This window comes from Phaseolus vulgaris, chromosome 8, assembly GCF_051622355.1.
Source record: "Phaseolus vulgaris cultivar YP4 chromosome 8, ASM5162235v1, whole genome shotgun sequence".
NCBI lineage: Eukaryota > Viridiplantae > Streptophyta > Magnoliopsida > Fabales > Fabaceae > Phaseolus > Phaseolus vulgaris.
In genome coordinates, this window is record NC_143505.1 from 820,894 (window position 1) to 838,070 (window position 17,177).

Here is a 17,177-nt window from a genome sequence, read left to right on the forward strand (position 1 = left end):
TTTAAGGCATTAAACGTTACGAGATTAAAATTAAATAGTCATTAAATAAGAGTGAAGATGCATCGAAATTTGCAAGTTTCCATAAATTGCAGTATTCATAATTATACGTAGAAAATGTACGGTTAGTATTTTTCTTTAATATAATAAATTAAAATACATACAAATTTAAATATTTTGGACATTGATAAATTAACAAACTTTTGTTGATTTCTATTTTTTTTTAAACTTTCGTATCTAATAATCTTATATTTGTCTATATGATATTTTGAATAATGAAATAAAATGATTTAGATATTACTTTTAGGATTAAATAAAATATATTGTTTTTCGTTCGTCACTTCTTCTTCGTCTTCATCTTTGTATTTTTTTTCTCATATTTGATTAGAAAGGTTATCCAACAAATAAATAAATATTATGTATTATAGTAAATAATATATAATACACTGATAAAAATTTATCTTAGTTTTTACTTTTGTATAGTCATGTTTATTTATATAGTGTTTATAGTGAACTATTTTATTTAAGGATCATACTTAATATATTTTTATAAGATAACATTATTAGATCTATCGCATATTACGTATCTCTTTATTTTATCTTAATATGTTGAATTTATCTGGTCAGTCGACTTTCGATATCGATTGACGTGATTCATTTGGTTTCGATCTCGATAAAAAAAAATATTATGAATGAAAATTTATTTATTTTTATGATGAAAAATAATTTTGGCAATATATTAATGAAAAAGAGATTTAAAAATATAATTATTTTACATGAAAATATTTATGTTATATATACAAAAATAAATTTAATAATATAAATATATTAAAACACACAGACACTCATATATCTAACTTGATTTATTTTTATCCTATACTTATAATTACATATTTTATGGATAAATTTTTAAGCGATAAAACTAAAAAACATAAACATAATACATTCGGTTAGTTTTCTTAGAAGTGGCGGCGTGTTACGTTTTTGTATGCTATGGTTTCTTGACCGAGTGAAAGAACTTTATTTTCATCATTGACTTTTATTTTTCTAAATATAAAAGATTTTGTTTGAGTTTAATTTTCATGCAATTTTTTTTAATATTTTTTTGTAATTATATAATTCTGAAATAATTCTCACAAATATTGATCCCAACGAGTATCTTATTTTCGTTAATTGTTAGGTAATTTCCTGACACAAAGGCAATTGGATTTGGAGTGTCCTAGATTCGCTTACTGGTTTGGTTCGTACTATTGTACGTGTTTTGACTGTTCTGAATCAGATAATGTGCAACGGAACCACTTTGTTGATTCAGAAGCAAAGGGTGTTTGTGAGTTTTTGTGAATTGAGAAGAGAGAGGAAGAAGAGTGTGCAAGAGCATGAGTAGTGGAAGAAGCTGGTGGTGCGGTTTGATGCCTTCTTCCTTCGACATGGAAACCGAGTTTTCTATCAGAGGAAATACTTTTGGTGGCATTTTTGGCTCCTCTGCTAAGCCTAGATCACTCAGGGTTCAGCCTTCTGGTTTGTTTCTCTTCTGTTGTTGTTGATGGCTTTTCATGTTGCTATTCATTCTCATGATCTCTTTTTAATGCATACCAAGAACATGCTTCTCATTGTGGTCGATTCGTTGACTTGTTAAATGGTTGTCTGCTAATACACTAACACGAAATTTCATCCAAATGTTTTGGGATTTCCTCGGCTATAGTTTATTGTAGGACGATACTTAGATGCATAGGTGTTGCTGTTGTTCTCCTTTCAGAATTAGAGTTTGCCATTGGTAGTGTTCTATCCAAGAGATAAGCCATCAAGTTTAACTAGCAACAATGGTTTCTAGTCCTAATTGTTTGTGTGTCTTCACTCGTCTTCCTTCTCTCTTATAAATCACCCTAGTTAACGTCTTCCTTAAGCCATAAAAAGAGATCTCTGCCATTAACTCCATAGATTGGTTATCGAGCCGTTTCTCCCAATTAAAGGGATCGGTCCATAATCTCACAGCCCTTCAGCTTCAGGCATAAGCCAATGAGGTTAAAAAGACATAAAACGAACATGATCCCGATCCACGGCCTCAAAATTGGCCCATGACCTTACAGGTAGCATGCATCTATTTAGAATTGAGGTTTTACCTTGGTATTCTACTTTGACCTTTGATACAAACCTTGTTATGTGAAATTCCAATCTAACACAAGAAACATCTAACGATTTGTATCTAAGTTTTGTTCTTTTATTGCATTATCCTTTTCAATTGCTGATGGCTCTTTATATCACATCCATAATGTGAATGATATGAATGTGCTTAAGTTCCTCGAATATTACTCAGTAAGATCATGTTGCAGACGAAGATGTTGAGGATCTTCTCCCCAATAATATTTCGGGCAAACCTTCTGGAACTGTTCTGCCCTATGTTGGTGTTGCTTGCCTTGGAGCTATGTTATTTGGGTATCATCTTGGGTATGAATTTCATTTTCATTTGATATAAAGATCAATGAACTCATACTGCAGCATATCATATTCTGTGTTAGCATCTTAAAGATTATTTTTAACAAGGATAAGCTAATTTGTAGAGTTCTGTATTATTGGTCTCTTTAAAACATGATTTTTAACTTATGCATAAACCAGGTTTAGCCCATCGAGAAGTTTAATTAACTTTTTCCTTCTTATTTTCTTCTCTGGAAAGTGTTTATAGATAACATCCAAACAGTTCGCTGGAGTTCTATGTTGAATTTTCCGTGTTATAGTACTATTTGTCATTGATTATTATTCTTAATTAGGAAAATCTGACAACACTCTTTTTGGTATAGGGTGGTGAATGGTTCTCTTGAGTACCTTGCCAAGGATCTTGGAATCATCCAAAACACGGTTCTACAAGGTACATCTTTTTTTCCTTAGTTGTTGTTGCAAATTAGTTTACATTGTTGGATTGATATTATCAGAAAAAGAAACTATAGATTTTAAAGTATATACCCTTTCTTGTTCTTTAGCTTGTTAACTTGTTAGGCATATTTTCCGCATATATTCAAACATGATTTCTGTTATAAAAGTTTTCATGTTTGACATCATTATACAACTTGACATCTCAGCAAGACTCAGCAAGACTGACAAGTAACAACAATGTCTTTTTGTTTGTGAGAAGTTTTTCACTTTGTATCCCAAAATTCTAATTTGACTTGAATATGAACATCAATTATTTTCTCATAATTTTCACTGGAACTAATCTATGAGCAGGATGGATTGTGAGTACACTGCTTGCTGGTGCTACTGTCGGTTCATTTACTGGTGGAACATTGGCTGACAAATTTGGCCGGACTAGGACTTTTCAGTTGGATGCAATCCCTCTGGCAATTGGAGGATTTCTTTGGTCAGTTAATTGCCCTTGGTATAAGGTTTGATCTTTAAGGTATTTTTGAGATTGATGGGTTAATTGCATTACATTTACAGTGCTACTGCTCAGACTGTTCAAACAATGATCATTGGTCGCTTGCTATCTGGTATAGGAATTGGTGTAGCATCTGCAATTGTACCACTTTACATATCTGAGGTGATACCCTTATAAATGATTTTAAACTGTGACCATATGTACATGTTTTCTATGGATCACGTGGTGATTCCTACTATTTCACAGATTTCTCCAACCGATATTCGGGGTGCACTTGGATCTGTTAATCAACTTTTTATATGTATTGGGATTCTTGCAGCACTACTGGCTGGTTTGCCTCTGGAGGGAAATCCTATATGGTATTCACTGTTGAATTGTTTCATTTTACCATCTTGTTTGTCAGTTGTCAGCTGTTACTTCTTGAGGTTATTTTCCACAGAGCATGCATATATATTAGTGATGTAAATGACTATATTCAGTGTGAAAATTTTAGAACTGAAACCCCTCTATCATTAACATCCCATGAAAAAGAAAGTTGAGATTTGTGTCTTTCTCGAATGAGAAATTAATGAAGAAGCAAAAGAAAACTTTATCCTAGAAGATAATTTTGCAAAATAATTCTTTTTGTTATGCATGGCCATTATCGATTATCATGGTTTTTACTTGGAGGATCTGGAATAATTTCTTTGTTGGTTAGTTATTAATTTGATCTGAAATTTGTTTTGCATTCTGAACTGGTTTCTTGTATGTTCATTCATTTGCACCCTTCTTCTCCCTCATTTAATTTTATCAGGTGGCGGACAATGTTTGGAATTACTGTTGTTCCATCTTTTCTGTTAGCGCTTGGGATGGCTATTTCTCCAGAAAGTCCTAGGTGGCTTTTTCAGGTTGTGGGGCAATATTATACAGTCTCTTATCACAGAACAATACATTTACAAGACAAGCAGTTTGAATTGTTACTCTAAGTTTCTTTTCTTATAAAAGATTACTACTTTTAGACACATCAATAACTTTTTGTTTGTTACTTGAGGTGTCAGCCTAGCTGAGATGTCAAGTTGCATAGTGATGCCTAACATGAAAACTTTTATAAAAAAAATATAACTTTCTGATAACTATTTGTTTTCAAACCTATACATTGGATTATAGGTGACAACTTTACAACTAACTATGAACATGTTCAAAGGAAAGAACTTATGTTTTAAATCTCTAAAGACACTATTGGCATCCTTGAAGCTTTTAAATGGGTTAAATCTTACAGTTAGGGTCGTTATGTATAATCTTAATACCACAGATGATATCTAGTTTCTTGCCAAGTTTATCATTAATAGTTTTGTGAAATTGCAGTGATTTTCTTGTATATTTTCTTACAAATTTACATCTGCTACCTTATAGCAAGGAAAAATATTGGAAGCTGAAAAGGCTGTTAAAACACTATATGGAAAAGAAAGAGTGGCTGTGGTTATGCAGGACTTGAGAGCAGCAAGTGAAGGTTCTTCTGATGAACAGGAAGCTGGATGGTTTGATCTGTTCAGCAGTCGATATTGGAAAGGTATTCAAAACTTTAGTTTAGTTTAATTCCAGGTTTGATTAACAAGGGCTAAGGTTTCTAGGGTTTTAAGTCAGAATTTTATAGCAAAGAACTGCTATTTCATCAGTTAATTTTGTTACCATTGGTGCTTCCCAGCAGCTTTTGAAGGTTGGTTATAATCATGTTAATTTGAGAGTGTTTATGTATAGGAAGATCCAATGTTGTCAAACTCGTAACTCGGAGGTAGATCGGAAAGGATCTGAAAACTTGTAACTCGAGGACCGTAACTCAATCAACGTGAATATTCATTGAACTGTGGAAGTCAATTTGCTTGTTTCAAACTTAGCCTGAGACTTTCTTTTACCTTTTGAATTTGTCAGTGTATTTTTTTGTTTCCTTTTCCCTTGATATGTTATGATGATATATATCTTAATTATCTCATTGCAGTTTATGTTAAGGCTTTTGCTGATCTACTGTCAACTCTTTAGTTTGCTCTGGATTTGATTAATGCTTAATGAGTTGGTGTAGCACTTATAAAACATTCCTTGTTGCAGTTGTCAGTGTAGGAGCAACACTTTTCTTGCTACAGCAGTTATCTGGAATAAATGCTGTGGTCTATTATTCAACTGCTGTTTTCCGCAGTGCTGGAATTTCTTCTGATGTTGCAGCAAGTGCACTGGTTGGTGCATCAAATGTTTTAGGTCAGTATCTTTCATTCCAGAATTTTGACATCATGCTATTTGCACAAACGGGATATTGTTTCTGGATGATGTTTGATTTCATTGCAGGCACAATGGTTGCTTCATCCTTGATGGACAAAAAAGGAAGGAAAAGTCTCCTTATTATAAGTTTCAGTGGGATGGTAACTTTTGTCTTAGGCCAAAACCAAAATGTTTGAGCTTTTTTATTAGTATTCTACAGGGGTCTCAAAAGTTTGTTTTCTCTATATCTTTAGCTTCAATGCATTGTGCACTCTAATGTACCTATGCTACAATCTGTGTCACATAACCGATCCTAATTGATGAAGTATCCAATTTATGAAACATGAATACTTTTATGATGACAATAATTTATAGTTTTTGTATTATTTTAATAATGTCTAAGAAATGTGATTTTAATTTGTATTTCTCTGTGTTGATTGTTTGCAAACATCAGTTACTGTTAAGCTTGTAATCTTAACTGAAGTTTGTTGGTTTTAATATTCCCTGTTTTTTGTGCCTTCCTAGGGTGCTTCTATGTTGCTTCTTTCTGTGTCATTTACTTGGAAGGTTCTTGCACCATATTCTGGAACCCTTGCAGTCCTTGGGACTGTTCTGTAAGTCATTTAATTTTGTCAGTGAAAGTAATTCCACAGGGCTAGATTTGACACTCTCTGACATATGAATTTGAAACAGCTATGTCTTATCCTTCTCTCTTGGTGCTGGTCCTGTGCCTGCTCTTCTTCTACCAGAAATATTTGCATCCAGAATCAGAGCAAAAGCAATTTCTTTGTCATTAGGCACACATTGGGTAAGGGACTTCACTGTGGAATCCAATATATCTGTATCTTTTGAAACTCTAAATTTCTACTTCTTAAATAAGAGAGGTAACTAGGAGAATATCAAGCATACACACGGACACTGATACAATATAGAGATACGTATAATTCTTAAAATGTAGGAGACGAGGATACGGATTTATATATTATATAATTATGAATTGTATAAATTGACAATAAAGATTTATGTGCACAGGTATGTTTCAGTCTTTTTTTGTAATAGAACCGTGCTAGAATTGTCAAAAATTCAACAAATATTTTTTGAATTGGTCACTTCATCAATACATGTCCTACGATCCTATGAGTGTCGGTGTCCTATACGTGTGTACAAACACACCATTTAAGAGGCGAGTCCAAGCCTCATAGCATATAATCTTGTGATAATCACACAATAAGCGTATAAGTACAATCTATACCAAATTATCATGTCCAAATACTACTGCAATGAAGTTTCTTGGATTCATAACATGCATTGGTTTTGTTTATATTTAGAACTAACTCTTCATTTGTGTTTATGATACCAGATCTCCAACTTTGTGATTGGACTGTATTTCTTGAGTGTAGTAGACAAGTTTGGAATCAGCACTGTGTACTTGGGCTTTGCATCAGTGTGTCTTGTTACTGTCTTGTACATAGCTCGTAACGTTGTGGAAACAAAGGGTCGATCCTTGGAAGAAATAGAACTTGCTCTTAGCCCTTCAACCTAAAACACCACTTCAAAATGCATTTGATCTTAATGCTGCTCTTACAATTTTTGTTCCTTTCTACACTTGTAAAAGTATTAAAATGCAATAAATTATACTTATTACATTATTACTTTATCTAATAATATAATTAATATTATTGGTATTAATTTATCAATGATACTATTAATACTAGTAGTAAATATATGCTTTATATACAAAATTGAAAAGTATAAATAAATTAAGAAGAACAATAAGTATATAATTTTAAAATACTATGAAAATAGTAATAATATATTAACAAACTTACAAAATTTTAATACTATACATATATATATATATATAAATTATTTTTTAATAATAGTAAATATATTTGTAATTTTAGTTTTTATTGGAAGTACATGTGCATATATTATAATTTTTATGTACATGTTAAAAAAATTTATTAATTTAGTGGTTAAGTATTATTATTAGAGTTTGAGAGGTTTTTTTATGAAAAAACAAAAAGAATTTGATAGGTTTTGATTTCACTTCTACCATTTTGAAATTTTTTTTTTCTCATTTTCATATGTCAACGTTAGGATGGCAAAGCGGGGCGGGCTGTACGGGCCGGCCCACGGCCCGCTGGTAAAAAACGCGGGGCGGGGCGGGCTGACCCGCTAACCCGCAAGAAAAAAAAATTGGTAGCAGCAGGGCAACATACAAAAAAATCTACCACTAAAAAACTCGTACAAACTCAAAACAAACCCGTACAAACTCAAAACAAACCCAATAAAAACTCACTGCAACCATAACAAGGGGCAAAAAGAACAACAACTCTTATCCACCAACCCAACATCCCACAAAAACCAACAACCATCGAAATAGATACCTATCACCCTAAATTGGGTCATGCCAATTAAATCGATTTCAATTGAGCCAAAAGTTATCTTATTTTTATTGTATTATTTTTATGAAAAATTAATTAATTAATTGTCATTGTTTTAATATATGCAGATGACGGGGAAGATTATAATTATGAAAAAATGGATGAAAGTTCTTCTAGGTGGCATCCAATGTTATTGAAATGGAAGAATGTCAATAATGTTTATGTTTAATGTTTTTGAATTAATGTTTATGTTTAATATTTTGAAATTTGGTATTTTTAATGTTTTGGAATTAGGTATTTTTAATGTTTTGGAAAAGGAAGAATAGTGATATTTAATATTTATCTTAATGTTTAATGTTTTGATGTTTGACTATATTTGAAAAGGAAGAAAAAAAAATTAGGTTTGATAATAACAAATATATAGGTTTAATTTGACAATTTTTTAAGAACAAAATGTAAAAAAAATAAATATTTAATTATAAAAAAAAGAACGTGGGCTGTCCCGCAAATTCGCGGGCCAGCTCTTATGCGGAGCGGGTCGGGAATTCTAGCCCGCAATAACTTTGCGGGGCGGGCCAACCCCATCTTTGCGGGCCAAGCGCGGGGCGGGCTGGCCCGCTTTGCCAACCCTAGTCAACGTTATATAATTGAATATTTGTATCACATGTGCATTGGAGTGGAGGATACAAGAGCATAAATTGTATAAAACCTATAAAATTTTATGATTCTCAATTAAAATTTAAAATATAAAAAATAATATAATATTCAAAAGAGTTTGGCACAGTACATTCTTACAACGACAAAGCGGGGCGGGCTGTACGGGCCAGCCCGCGGCATGCTGGTAAAAAACGCGGGACGAGCTGACCTTTTCAACCCGCTAACCCGCACCTAGCAATGGAAAGTGGGAACGTCATAGAATGCAACACAAATAAAAATTTCAGCCAAATCGCGCCACGTTAGGAATTAATGTTTTGAATTAATGTTTATGTTTAATGTTTTTGAATTAATGTTTATGTTTAATATTTTGGAATTTGGTATTTTTAATGTTTTGAAATTAGGTATTTTTAATGTTTTGGTAGTGGAAGAATAGTGATATTTAATATTTATCTTAATGTTTAATGTTTTGATGTTTGACTATATTTGAAAAGGAAGAAAAAAAAAAGGTTTGATAATAACAAATATATAGGTTTAATTTGACAATTTTTTAAAAACAAAATGTAAAAAAAATAAATATTTGACTAGTCAACGTTATATAATTGAATATTTGTATCACATGTGCATTGGAGGATACAAGAGCATAAATTGTATAAAACCTATAAAATTTTATGATTCTCAATTAAAATTTAAAATATAAAAAATAATATAATATTCAAAAGAGTTTGGCACAGTACATTCTTACAACTTACTATTAAAAACCTATATTTATATTCAATTATTATTAATTTCATTCAAAATAAACTAACAACATAATGTGTTAAGATACATTTAGAAGCCTTGCTACGATATACTGCTTTATGGTTTTGATTCGTGAACAGTTGAAAAGTGCATAATATGACTTAATCTGAACATGAAAGCTGTAGTAGCTAAGTGCACCAACTTCAAAGACTTCACAACTCACTAGAGAGAATAGAAAGAAGAAGCTTTTTGTTCTCTCTTGCAGTCATTTTGTGCCTCTATTGATATTTGGCACATGGAGCATAAACCATCTCACCCAGTTTCTAGCCAATCTTTTGTCCATTGTATAGGAACACAAACAATGTGTGTAACTTGGTCTTCTTATAATTGTTCTATGACTAGGAATATTTTCTGTCTCATGCTTTAATATTAACCCATCTTTCAGTCTGCAGGACTTTGTGATTATTCCAATCATAATATTGTTTCCACCACCATTGAAAGCATTTTCTTCATCACAGAACACAAAGTTCAACTCAACTAGTGCTGAATCAAAGGCACATCTCTCTCATGCACAACATGACCGACCAAGAGTTGTTTCTCAAGCATCCTTGGTTTCAGGAATTCAAGATTTCAGTAAGCAAGCCGATCCAAAAGTGTCCTTCATGTTCTTGGCTAAAGGGTCATACCCCTGGCAGGCACCCTTGTTGGAAAAATTCTTCTAAAGCCATGATTTTTACTCCATTTACCTGCACCAACATCCTTCTTTCAATGGAACCGTGCTTGAAGATTCTGTTTCTATGGAAAAATGTTCCTGGCCAGGTTAGCTTGCTATTGCTTAGTTTCATCTCTCTTCACCCCCACATGAATAAAGTGCCTACAGTGAGTCACAATCATGGTTTTCTGAGTTAATGGACTTTATAAAGTAAATACTTCAAAACTCATACTTACTATAACTGCACATTGAAATCGCATGGAAATAGACATACTAATTAAAACAGATTCTAGTGCAGACTCTGTAATTACTTTAGTGCATCATGAGGCTTGATTGGTCGTGCTTGGGGACATTGTACTTATACTGGAATTGCTCCATAGAAATTCTGTGGCTTTCAGATCCTGCATCCCTTTGTTTGGCTTCAGAACTATATATAACTATATCATGAGCTTCCCAGGCTCCTATTATGACCCAGAAAGAGATGGCTGAGGAAGATACAACCCCAAAATGTGGCCCATTATTAACATTAACGATTGAAGAAAGGGTCTCAATGGTTTGAAGTCCATCGTGAGCTTGCCATTCACATTGTTTCTGACACCAAATACGTATAGTTTGGCACTACTCTTTTGCACCATGATCTTTTGTACATATAATGTACCCTCAATTAAGCTACAATCGTGGCCTCACGTGGATTGGTCAAGGCCTAGAACATTTGGGTCGAAAGATATTACAGATGAGTTTCTGAATTACATTCGTTTTGGATCAACATGTGTTTATGATGGCTACCCCACCAACATGTGCTTCCTTTTTTCAAGAAAGTTTCTTCCAAACGCATTGAAGCCTTTATTATTGCCATTGTCTCCCTTGTTGCTTGACATTCATACTTAATTATAATGCTGGTAAAATCTTACTCAATAACATTATTAAAAGGATCTTGTAATAGTCAACACGATGGAAACTGGAAATTTGTCAGCAAAACCTTACTTTCATGTCCTCATTGATTTCCAATGAATAGATCTGGAATATATTAATTAAGGATACATACTATACATTAAGTAAGTTACTATACTGTAGACAAATATTTTCTGCCATTATTTTCACTGTTTTGAGTTTGTTTTTATATATCATGGTTGAGATAAATGTTACATACTTCAAATTAATTGAGCCTTTAGTGTTGCTTTAAACATGTAGAAGTAGAACTTTTGGGATTTCAATCAGAACCAATCCATATACTTCAACCAGAATTATAATCATTAGCCTATTACATAGTCAATGCATGCCAAGTGGCAACAGTTGTTATTACAACAGTGTAATTAGATACGATATATTAGTTATTCAGCATTCAACCTAAGCCTATATATAGTCTTCCATCAACGGTAGACCTTAGATATTTATCAACAACACAACTTCAAACTTGATTCAGTTGATTCTCTTTCATTTCCACCACTGAAGGGAAATCAAGTTTATTGTCACCACAGCTGTGCTGTTTTGTGCCCTCACTTTCTTGCTGCTCTGCACAGTTGGTTTTCGTGTTCTTCCCAACATTCTTGTATATAATGTATAAGATCATCTGGGAGATGCCAAAGAGAAATCCTAGCACATTTGGCAGCTGATGATACCCCAAAACAACAGATTCATCAGTTTTATTTCAAGAGAAAATTAGTAGGATGTTGTAATAGATATAGAATGTTATTCCTCACCATAATGAACTCATCCTTGTCAAAGAGCCCATAGAAAAACCACATGGTGGCGCAGAGGGTGAGGAACAAGGACAATGAAAATGGCATGTACTCTACACTTTTGGTTTTTATGACCTTCCTCTGCAATTAATGTACACATTTTACATATTTTCAGATGCATAACTTTGCAAAATATGTGTTATATGAATAATTGAATATAGAATGTACCATAATACTTAAGGGAGCAGCAAACACTGCAATGTTAAAAATGGCACAAATCCATCCAACAGCATGAACACGGGCAATTCCCTTCACAGCGAAGGTGCTGATTAACATGGTTAAGCCAAAACCTCCAACATCAGCAATGAGTATCATTACCAAAGTGGAAATCTGCAATATCCATCAAAACGCTTATTAGGTAAATAAGCTTACCAAGTTACACCTTTGAACACTGTTGATAGTAATAAAGCTGGTTCCAAAATGAATAAGTCTATGCAAATAGAAATGATATATCGAGAAAAACCTCTAATTGATGATATAAAAAAAAGGGTATTTTTATTATATCATATAAAAATTGAAATTTCAGAAAAAAAACAGGATTTGTATATCGGAAGAAGGTTGTCAATATATATTTTTCATATTTTAAATATGCTATGTAGAACAAAATGGAAAAGTGTAGAGAATATTTTGGTTTCACCTTCTGCTTCTTGTGGGCATATATGATGTACATTGCTAGATATGTAACTTCTATAACACATCCAATACAGTTAATGGTGACAATCAAAAGAGCATTGGTCTTTATGAAGCCATAGTACAGAAGCAACAATGCACTAAGAAGAGCAACAACATATGGAATTGATTGAAACCCCTCAGATGATTTGTTCTTGTAAATTTTATAGAAGGTTGGCCTGTGAGAGACAGAAATATGATAAAATAAAAATCAGTATTTCAAGGGTAAGTGGGGTAATGGAAAATCATGATTCTATTTTTGTTTAAAACAGGACTTACAAGGGTGCCAAGAACACCAGGAATGAGACAATGTTACCTATAGTGGGGAAGAAAACAGAGAACATCAGTGAAGGATCAATACAAAAATAGAATATCAGCAGGTAGATTTGTAAGTTACTGTTATTAGATGCATTTCTACACTCATGATCGAGTGATGAAAACTGAAAACCTTAATGAGATTGTAAAAAAAAGTTACAAAACAAAGATGGCTAGCTATCTTTTTTGCTAGACCCTTTGGAATAAAAGACTAGCTAAATATAAATATTTGATGATGACATCGAAGTTGAAAATGGTGTAGTCATATGTTGTTGGAATGAGAATAGTACTAGTGAGTCAAATTAATACCTAGGAGACCAAAGATCAAAACCATCTCATGATCAGAAAATGAAACCATTTTTAGATGTTGAGGCGTTTGCTAAAGTGTTGGAAAAACTAGCTTTGCCTTTTGTGCTGTATGAGTAGGACAATGTGCCCTTCAACAAGCTTTGCCACCTTCTATTTATATACAGAATAACTTGTTACAATGTCCGACACGTGTAACAATCCCTTTTAAGAGCACTAACATTTTTTCAATAAAAAATGCAACCAAATATCAGTTTGGCAACTTCTAACATCGTGCCTAGTTTTTTCTCTTCTCAAACTTGTAATTTCAACACCCCTGATAAATTTTCAGCCACATCATTGTAGTTTTGGAGGTTAATTAACCAGAAATGGAGGCTTAAGTATTAACTAACTTCTGTGCAATGTGAAAACATTACTCTTTATTATACACACAACATTCATAACTGTTACATGATTGATAATAGTTAAAGATTATGACATGATGCAGTTACGTGTTGTATCTTTGTCCACTTTGCGGCACAGTTTTCATGCAATAACTGAATACAATATGTATTAAGTAGTCTTTTACCTCTAAATGGGAGGGGCAAATTAATTTGTGGTTTTAATGCAGTGCTCCACATAGTGATAAAATAGCCCTAATAGTGCTTCTACTTTTGTGCCTAGTTATTAGCTCCAATAATGCATCTACCTTGTTCTTCTTTCTGTTTAAAATTTTGGTTCCTGAGCCCAAAAAAACAAACAAAACCACCACCTGAACCAACATTTATATTTGAAAATGATTATTCCAATAGCAATTGAAATACAGAAAAGGTAAAGAGACTCCTGCAACTGGAACAAATTGTAGGGATACAATGAACTTGTATTATGAAAGTCTATTCCTCTGTTTTTTCCTATCAGTAGTTACACAGTTAAATGTATATGAAATCTACTTTTTTTTTTAATTATCATATCTCCTGTAAAGTTATATTTTTCTTTATGATATCATATTTTTTTATAGCAAAAGAAATTACGTAATTTTCTTGCCCTGGATTTGTCTTTCATAATATTTAATACTAAATAAAAATCAATTTTAGAAAACAAAAATAATTACTTACTATATTAATTAAATTAGATATTATTTTAGAAACTAAAAAAATTATTAGTATTTAAATTAGTTTCTATTGTTAATAAAATTTATAAATTAGTTTCTAAATTGATATTTAATTAGATAATGAGATTTTAGCAACCGATTTTAGTAATTAGTAGTTAATTATATATTAATTTAGAAACTAATTTAAATACCAATATTTTTTTTAATTTCTAAAATAATATTTAATTTAATTAACATAGTGACTGATTATTTTTTATCTCTAAAATTAGTTTTTATTTAGTGATTTTTTCTAGTACATCAATTAATCTAACATTACAAAGTTTCTATTACTTGTAGTGTGTTATTAATCATTAGGTTTTGTATACGTGCTTAAATTGTAGTTGTGAGAAGGCTTAAGGGTTTTGAGGGATTGTAATCCTATTTATTGTTGTTTTTTTTTACTAGCGGAATTATACCTTTTTGCAAGTAAATGGTGTAATTTATATAATTTATTACAGGTAAAAAAAAATATTATGCATTATATAAGTCGATTTGTTGCCACAATTTTATATAAAGGAGTCGTGTATGAGTCACACAACTTCCCTATAGAGAATAATCAATATTGAAATCGTGTTGCAGATGTTGTTCATAAATTTTGTGAAACTTATACGACTTTGGTTAAATCTTGTATTACATTCAATTAAAATCATAATCATCTCATGTTAAAACGACTTTAGTACATGAATGATAAATTAAAATCGTGTTACCACTTCAGTATATTACTTTTATCTTAAAATCGTCTTAAACATTTATAACTTCATGCGAACCAGACACGATTTACCCAAATACTTAATAATTTTCTTTAACCTGTATCCATAATAAATTATGCATAATTGAACCATTTATGTGCAAAAACCAAGTTGTAACATATGTTGCAAATTAAAGTCCAAGATGGTATGCCAAACAGGGGACATGACGAGACGTTAAAGTTTCCACCACAAAGGCCTTCGTTCTGTCAAACGTTAATAATTTCCAGATAAAAAAACATCAAAACTATGGTATGAATACAAATTTAAATCCATGAATTTACATATTAAAAGAGCTCCAGATTAATTGGTAAACAATGAAAAGATGATATGATTAAGTGAATGAGCCTACAACTTAAAGTAAAATGATGAGACTAATCCATTTTAACTGAATTGATAATGAGTTAGGTTTGTTGGTTGAGTTTGAGATCTAAGAAAAAAAGTTTGGCTAATAAATAGATTGGCTTTGTTCTTAGGGCGTTCCCAACTGTTTGCCTATTTATAGCACTACCAAACAATTATTTCCTCACTTTAGTTTAGGTTTCACTTCCCTTCATCATGTTGTGTCAACATATTTTTCATTTTTCTTTTTTTTTATAAAACTTATATATAAAAATATATACTTCTCTGTACAATTTTGGCTGGAAATAATACCCTAGCAAGTATAATAAGTTGAAAGAATAAAAAAATTATCTTTCCATGTATTAAGAAACCATGTTGATTCTAAACTATCTTTCATTTCAATTATCAAGTCAATAATATTTTTGATTAATTAGTGAAGCGTATAAAAGTTACCAAAAAAAAAAAAATTGAAGAATACTATTACAAGAAAACCACTAAAAATATCATTAAATAGTAATCAAATTTAAAGACAAAAAGTAATTAATCATTATATTTTAAATTCTAAATTAGTTTCAAAAAACTAATAGATATTAATTTTAAATATAAAATAATAAGTAACTAACTAAAGTTAAATACCAATTTAAAAATCATTTTATAAATTTTTATTAGTAATAAAAACTATTTTATATATTAATATTTTGTTTGGTTTATAAAATGATCACTTATTTAATTAAATAATAATTAATTATTTTAGTTACTAAACTTAGTTTATATGTAATGATTTTTTTAGTAAAAACTTATTAATATAAGTTAAATGGGTTTAAAGAGAAGTCATAATTATTTTCGTAAGTTTGAATAAATTCCTTAAACATTTCAAAAAAATATTATGTATTATACGTTTGACTATATAAATAGTAAAACAAGTAAAAAAAGTTATTATTTTTTTGTTTGAGAAGAAAAAGGAAAAACAAATACAAATTCATTCTCCTTGACAAGCAAAAAATGTGACATGACAATACATTTACCATTTCATTGAACGTGTAACTTTCGAAAAGAGTTTTTTATATGCTAATATTATTAGAAATCTCAATTAAAAAACAATAAATTTTATGAGGGTTATTTTTTTTATCCTCCACTCTCTATCAAAGTGAGAGAAAAAAAAATTGTGTGCATTTCCTCTTCCCCGATTTTTATTAAAATTAAGAGGTTAAATAACCATTAAAAAAATTATTAAGTAGTAATCATAGAAAAACAAAAATAATTAATCAAAACTAAATTAAACATTAATTTAAAAACTAAAAAATTATTAATATCTAATGTGACTTCTGTTATTAATAAAATATTATAAAATGATTTATAAATTGATATATAATTTAGCTACACAAATTTTAGATATTAATATTTTAGATTCTAAATTACTATCTACAAAATTAATAAAAACTAATTTAAAATTTAATTACTAAGTAACTAATTAATAATTAGATATTAATTTAGAAATTATTTTATAAATTTTGATTAATAACAAAAATTACTTTAAATATCACTAAATTTTTAATTTATAAAATGATTTTTAATTTAGTCAATATAATAACTAATTTTTTTTATTTTTAAAATTATTTTTTATTAAATGATTAATTAAACAACATTGAAGAATGTGAATGAATGTTGAAGCAAATTGGCACATGAGATTTGTACTGTGTAAAGTAGTGTTGTTTTGTTTCCACGATAAAGTGAAGGTTTTATTTTGATGCAGATGGTGGTTAACAAAAGACCCAAATATGAAATGATGAAGCACGTGGCAAGAAGAGAGTGGAAAATGGGAGAAACGATTTGATGATTTG

At 30.8% G+C, this 17,177-nt stretch overlaps 2 protein-coding genes across 3 annotated transcripts; one reads left to right on the forward strand and one right to left on the reverse strand.

Moving 5' to 3' along the window:
• Nucleotides 1–934: 934 nt before the first annotated feature.
• On the forward strand, nucleotides 935–7,285 carry LOC137824803 (plastidic glucose transporter 4). 2 transcript variants are annotated; one of them, XM_068630483.2, is made up of 14 exons: nucleotides 935–983; nucleotides 1,178–1,515; nucleotides 2,328–2,442; nucleotides 2,793–2,860; nucleotides 3,217–3,349; nucleotides 3,430–3,529; nucleotides 3,614–3,726; nucleotides 4,161–4,254; nucleotides 4,760–4,916; nucleotides 5,450–5,596; nucleotides 5,684–5,757; nucleotides 6,122–6,210; nucleotides 6,290–6,404; nucleotides 6,957–7,285. In XM_068630483.2, the coding sequence occupies exons 2-14, from the start codon at nucleotides 1,374–1,376 to the stop codon at nucleotides 7,137–7,139; spliced, it is 1,530 nt and encodes a 509-aa protein (XP_068486584.1). In that variant the 5' UTR covers nucleotides 935–983; nucleotides 1,178–1,373; the 3' UTR covers nucleotides 7,140–7,285. The 2 variants fall into 2 exon arrangements, with proteins under 2 accessions (XP_068486584.1, XP_090150340.1); XM_090294214.1 differs by lacking the exon at nucleotides 935–983 and having other exon boundaries at nucleotides 1,009–1,515; nucleotides 3,687–3,726.
• Nucleotides 7,286–11,298: 4,013 nt separating this feature from the next.
• LOC137826931 (bidirectional sugar transporter SWEET9) lies at nucleotides 11,299–13,254 on the reverse strand. Its single transcript, XM_068633086.1, has 6 exons — nucleotides 13,123–13,254; nucleotides 12,778–12,814; nucleotides 12,467–12,677; nucleotides 11,998–12,159; nucleotides 11,791–11,910; nucleotides 11,299–11,699 (listed from the first exon to the last, which is right to left on the reverse strand). Exons 1-6 carry the CDS (start codon nucleotides 13,169–13,171, stop codon nucleotides 11,499–11,501), a joined length of 780 nt encoding a protein of 259 aa, XP_068489187.1. The 5' UTR covers nucleotides 13,172–13,254; the 3' UTR covers nucleotides 11,299–11,498.
• Between the last annotated feature and the right edge of the window lie 3,923 nt (nucleotides 13,255–17,177).

Coding starts and splice junctions, on each gene's coding strand:
- LOC137826931 (XM_068633086.1), bottom strand. CDS start 13,171: ATGGTTTCATTTTCTGATCATGAGATGGTTTTGATCTTTGGTCTCCTA. Junction 12,160..12,466: donor ATGCCCACAAGAAGCAGAAG/GTGAAACCAAAA, acceptor TGGATATTGCAG/ATTTCCACTTTGGTAATGAT. Junction 11,700..11,790: donor ACAAGGATGAGTTCATTATG/GTGAGGAATAAC, acceptor GGGTATCATCAG/CTGCCAAATGTGCTAGGATT.
- LOC137824803 (XM_068630483.2), top strand. CDS start 1,374: ATGAGTAGTGGAAGAAGCTGGTGGTGCGGTTTGATGCCTTCTTCCTTC. Junction 6,211..6,289: donor GCAGTCCTTGGGACTGTTCT/GTAAGTCATTTA, acceptor AATTTGAAACAG/CTATGTCTTATCCTTCTCTC. Junction 6,405..6,956: donor TGTCATTAGGCACACATTGG/GTAAGGGACTTC, acceptor TTATGATACCAG/ATCTCCAACTTTGTGATTGG.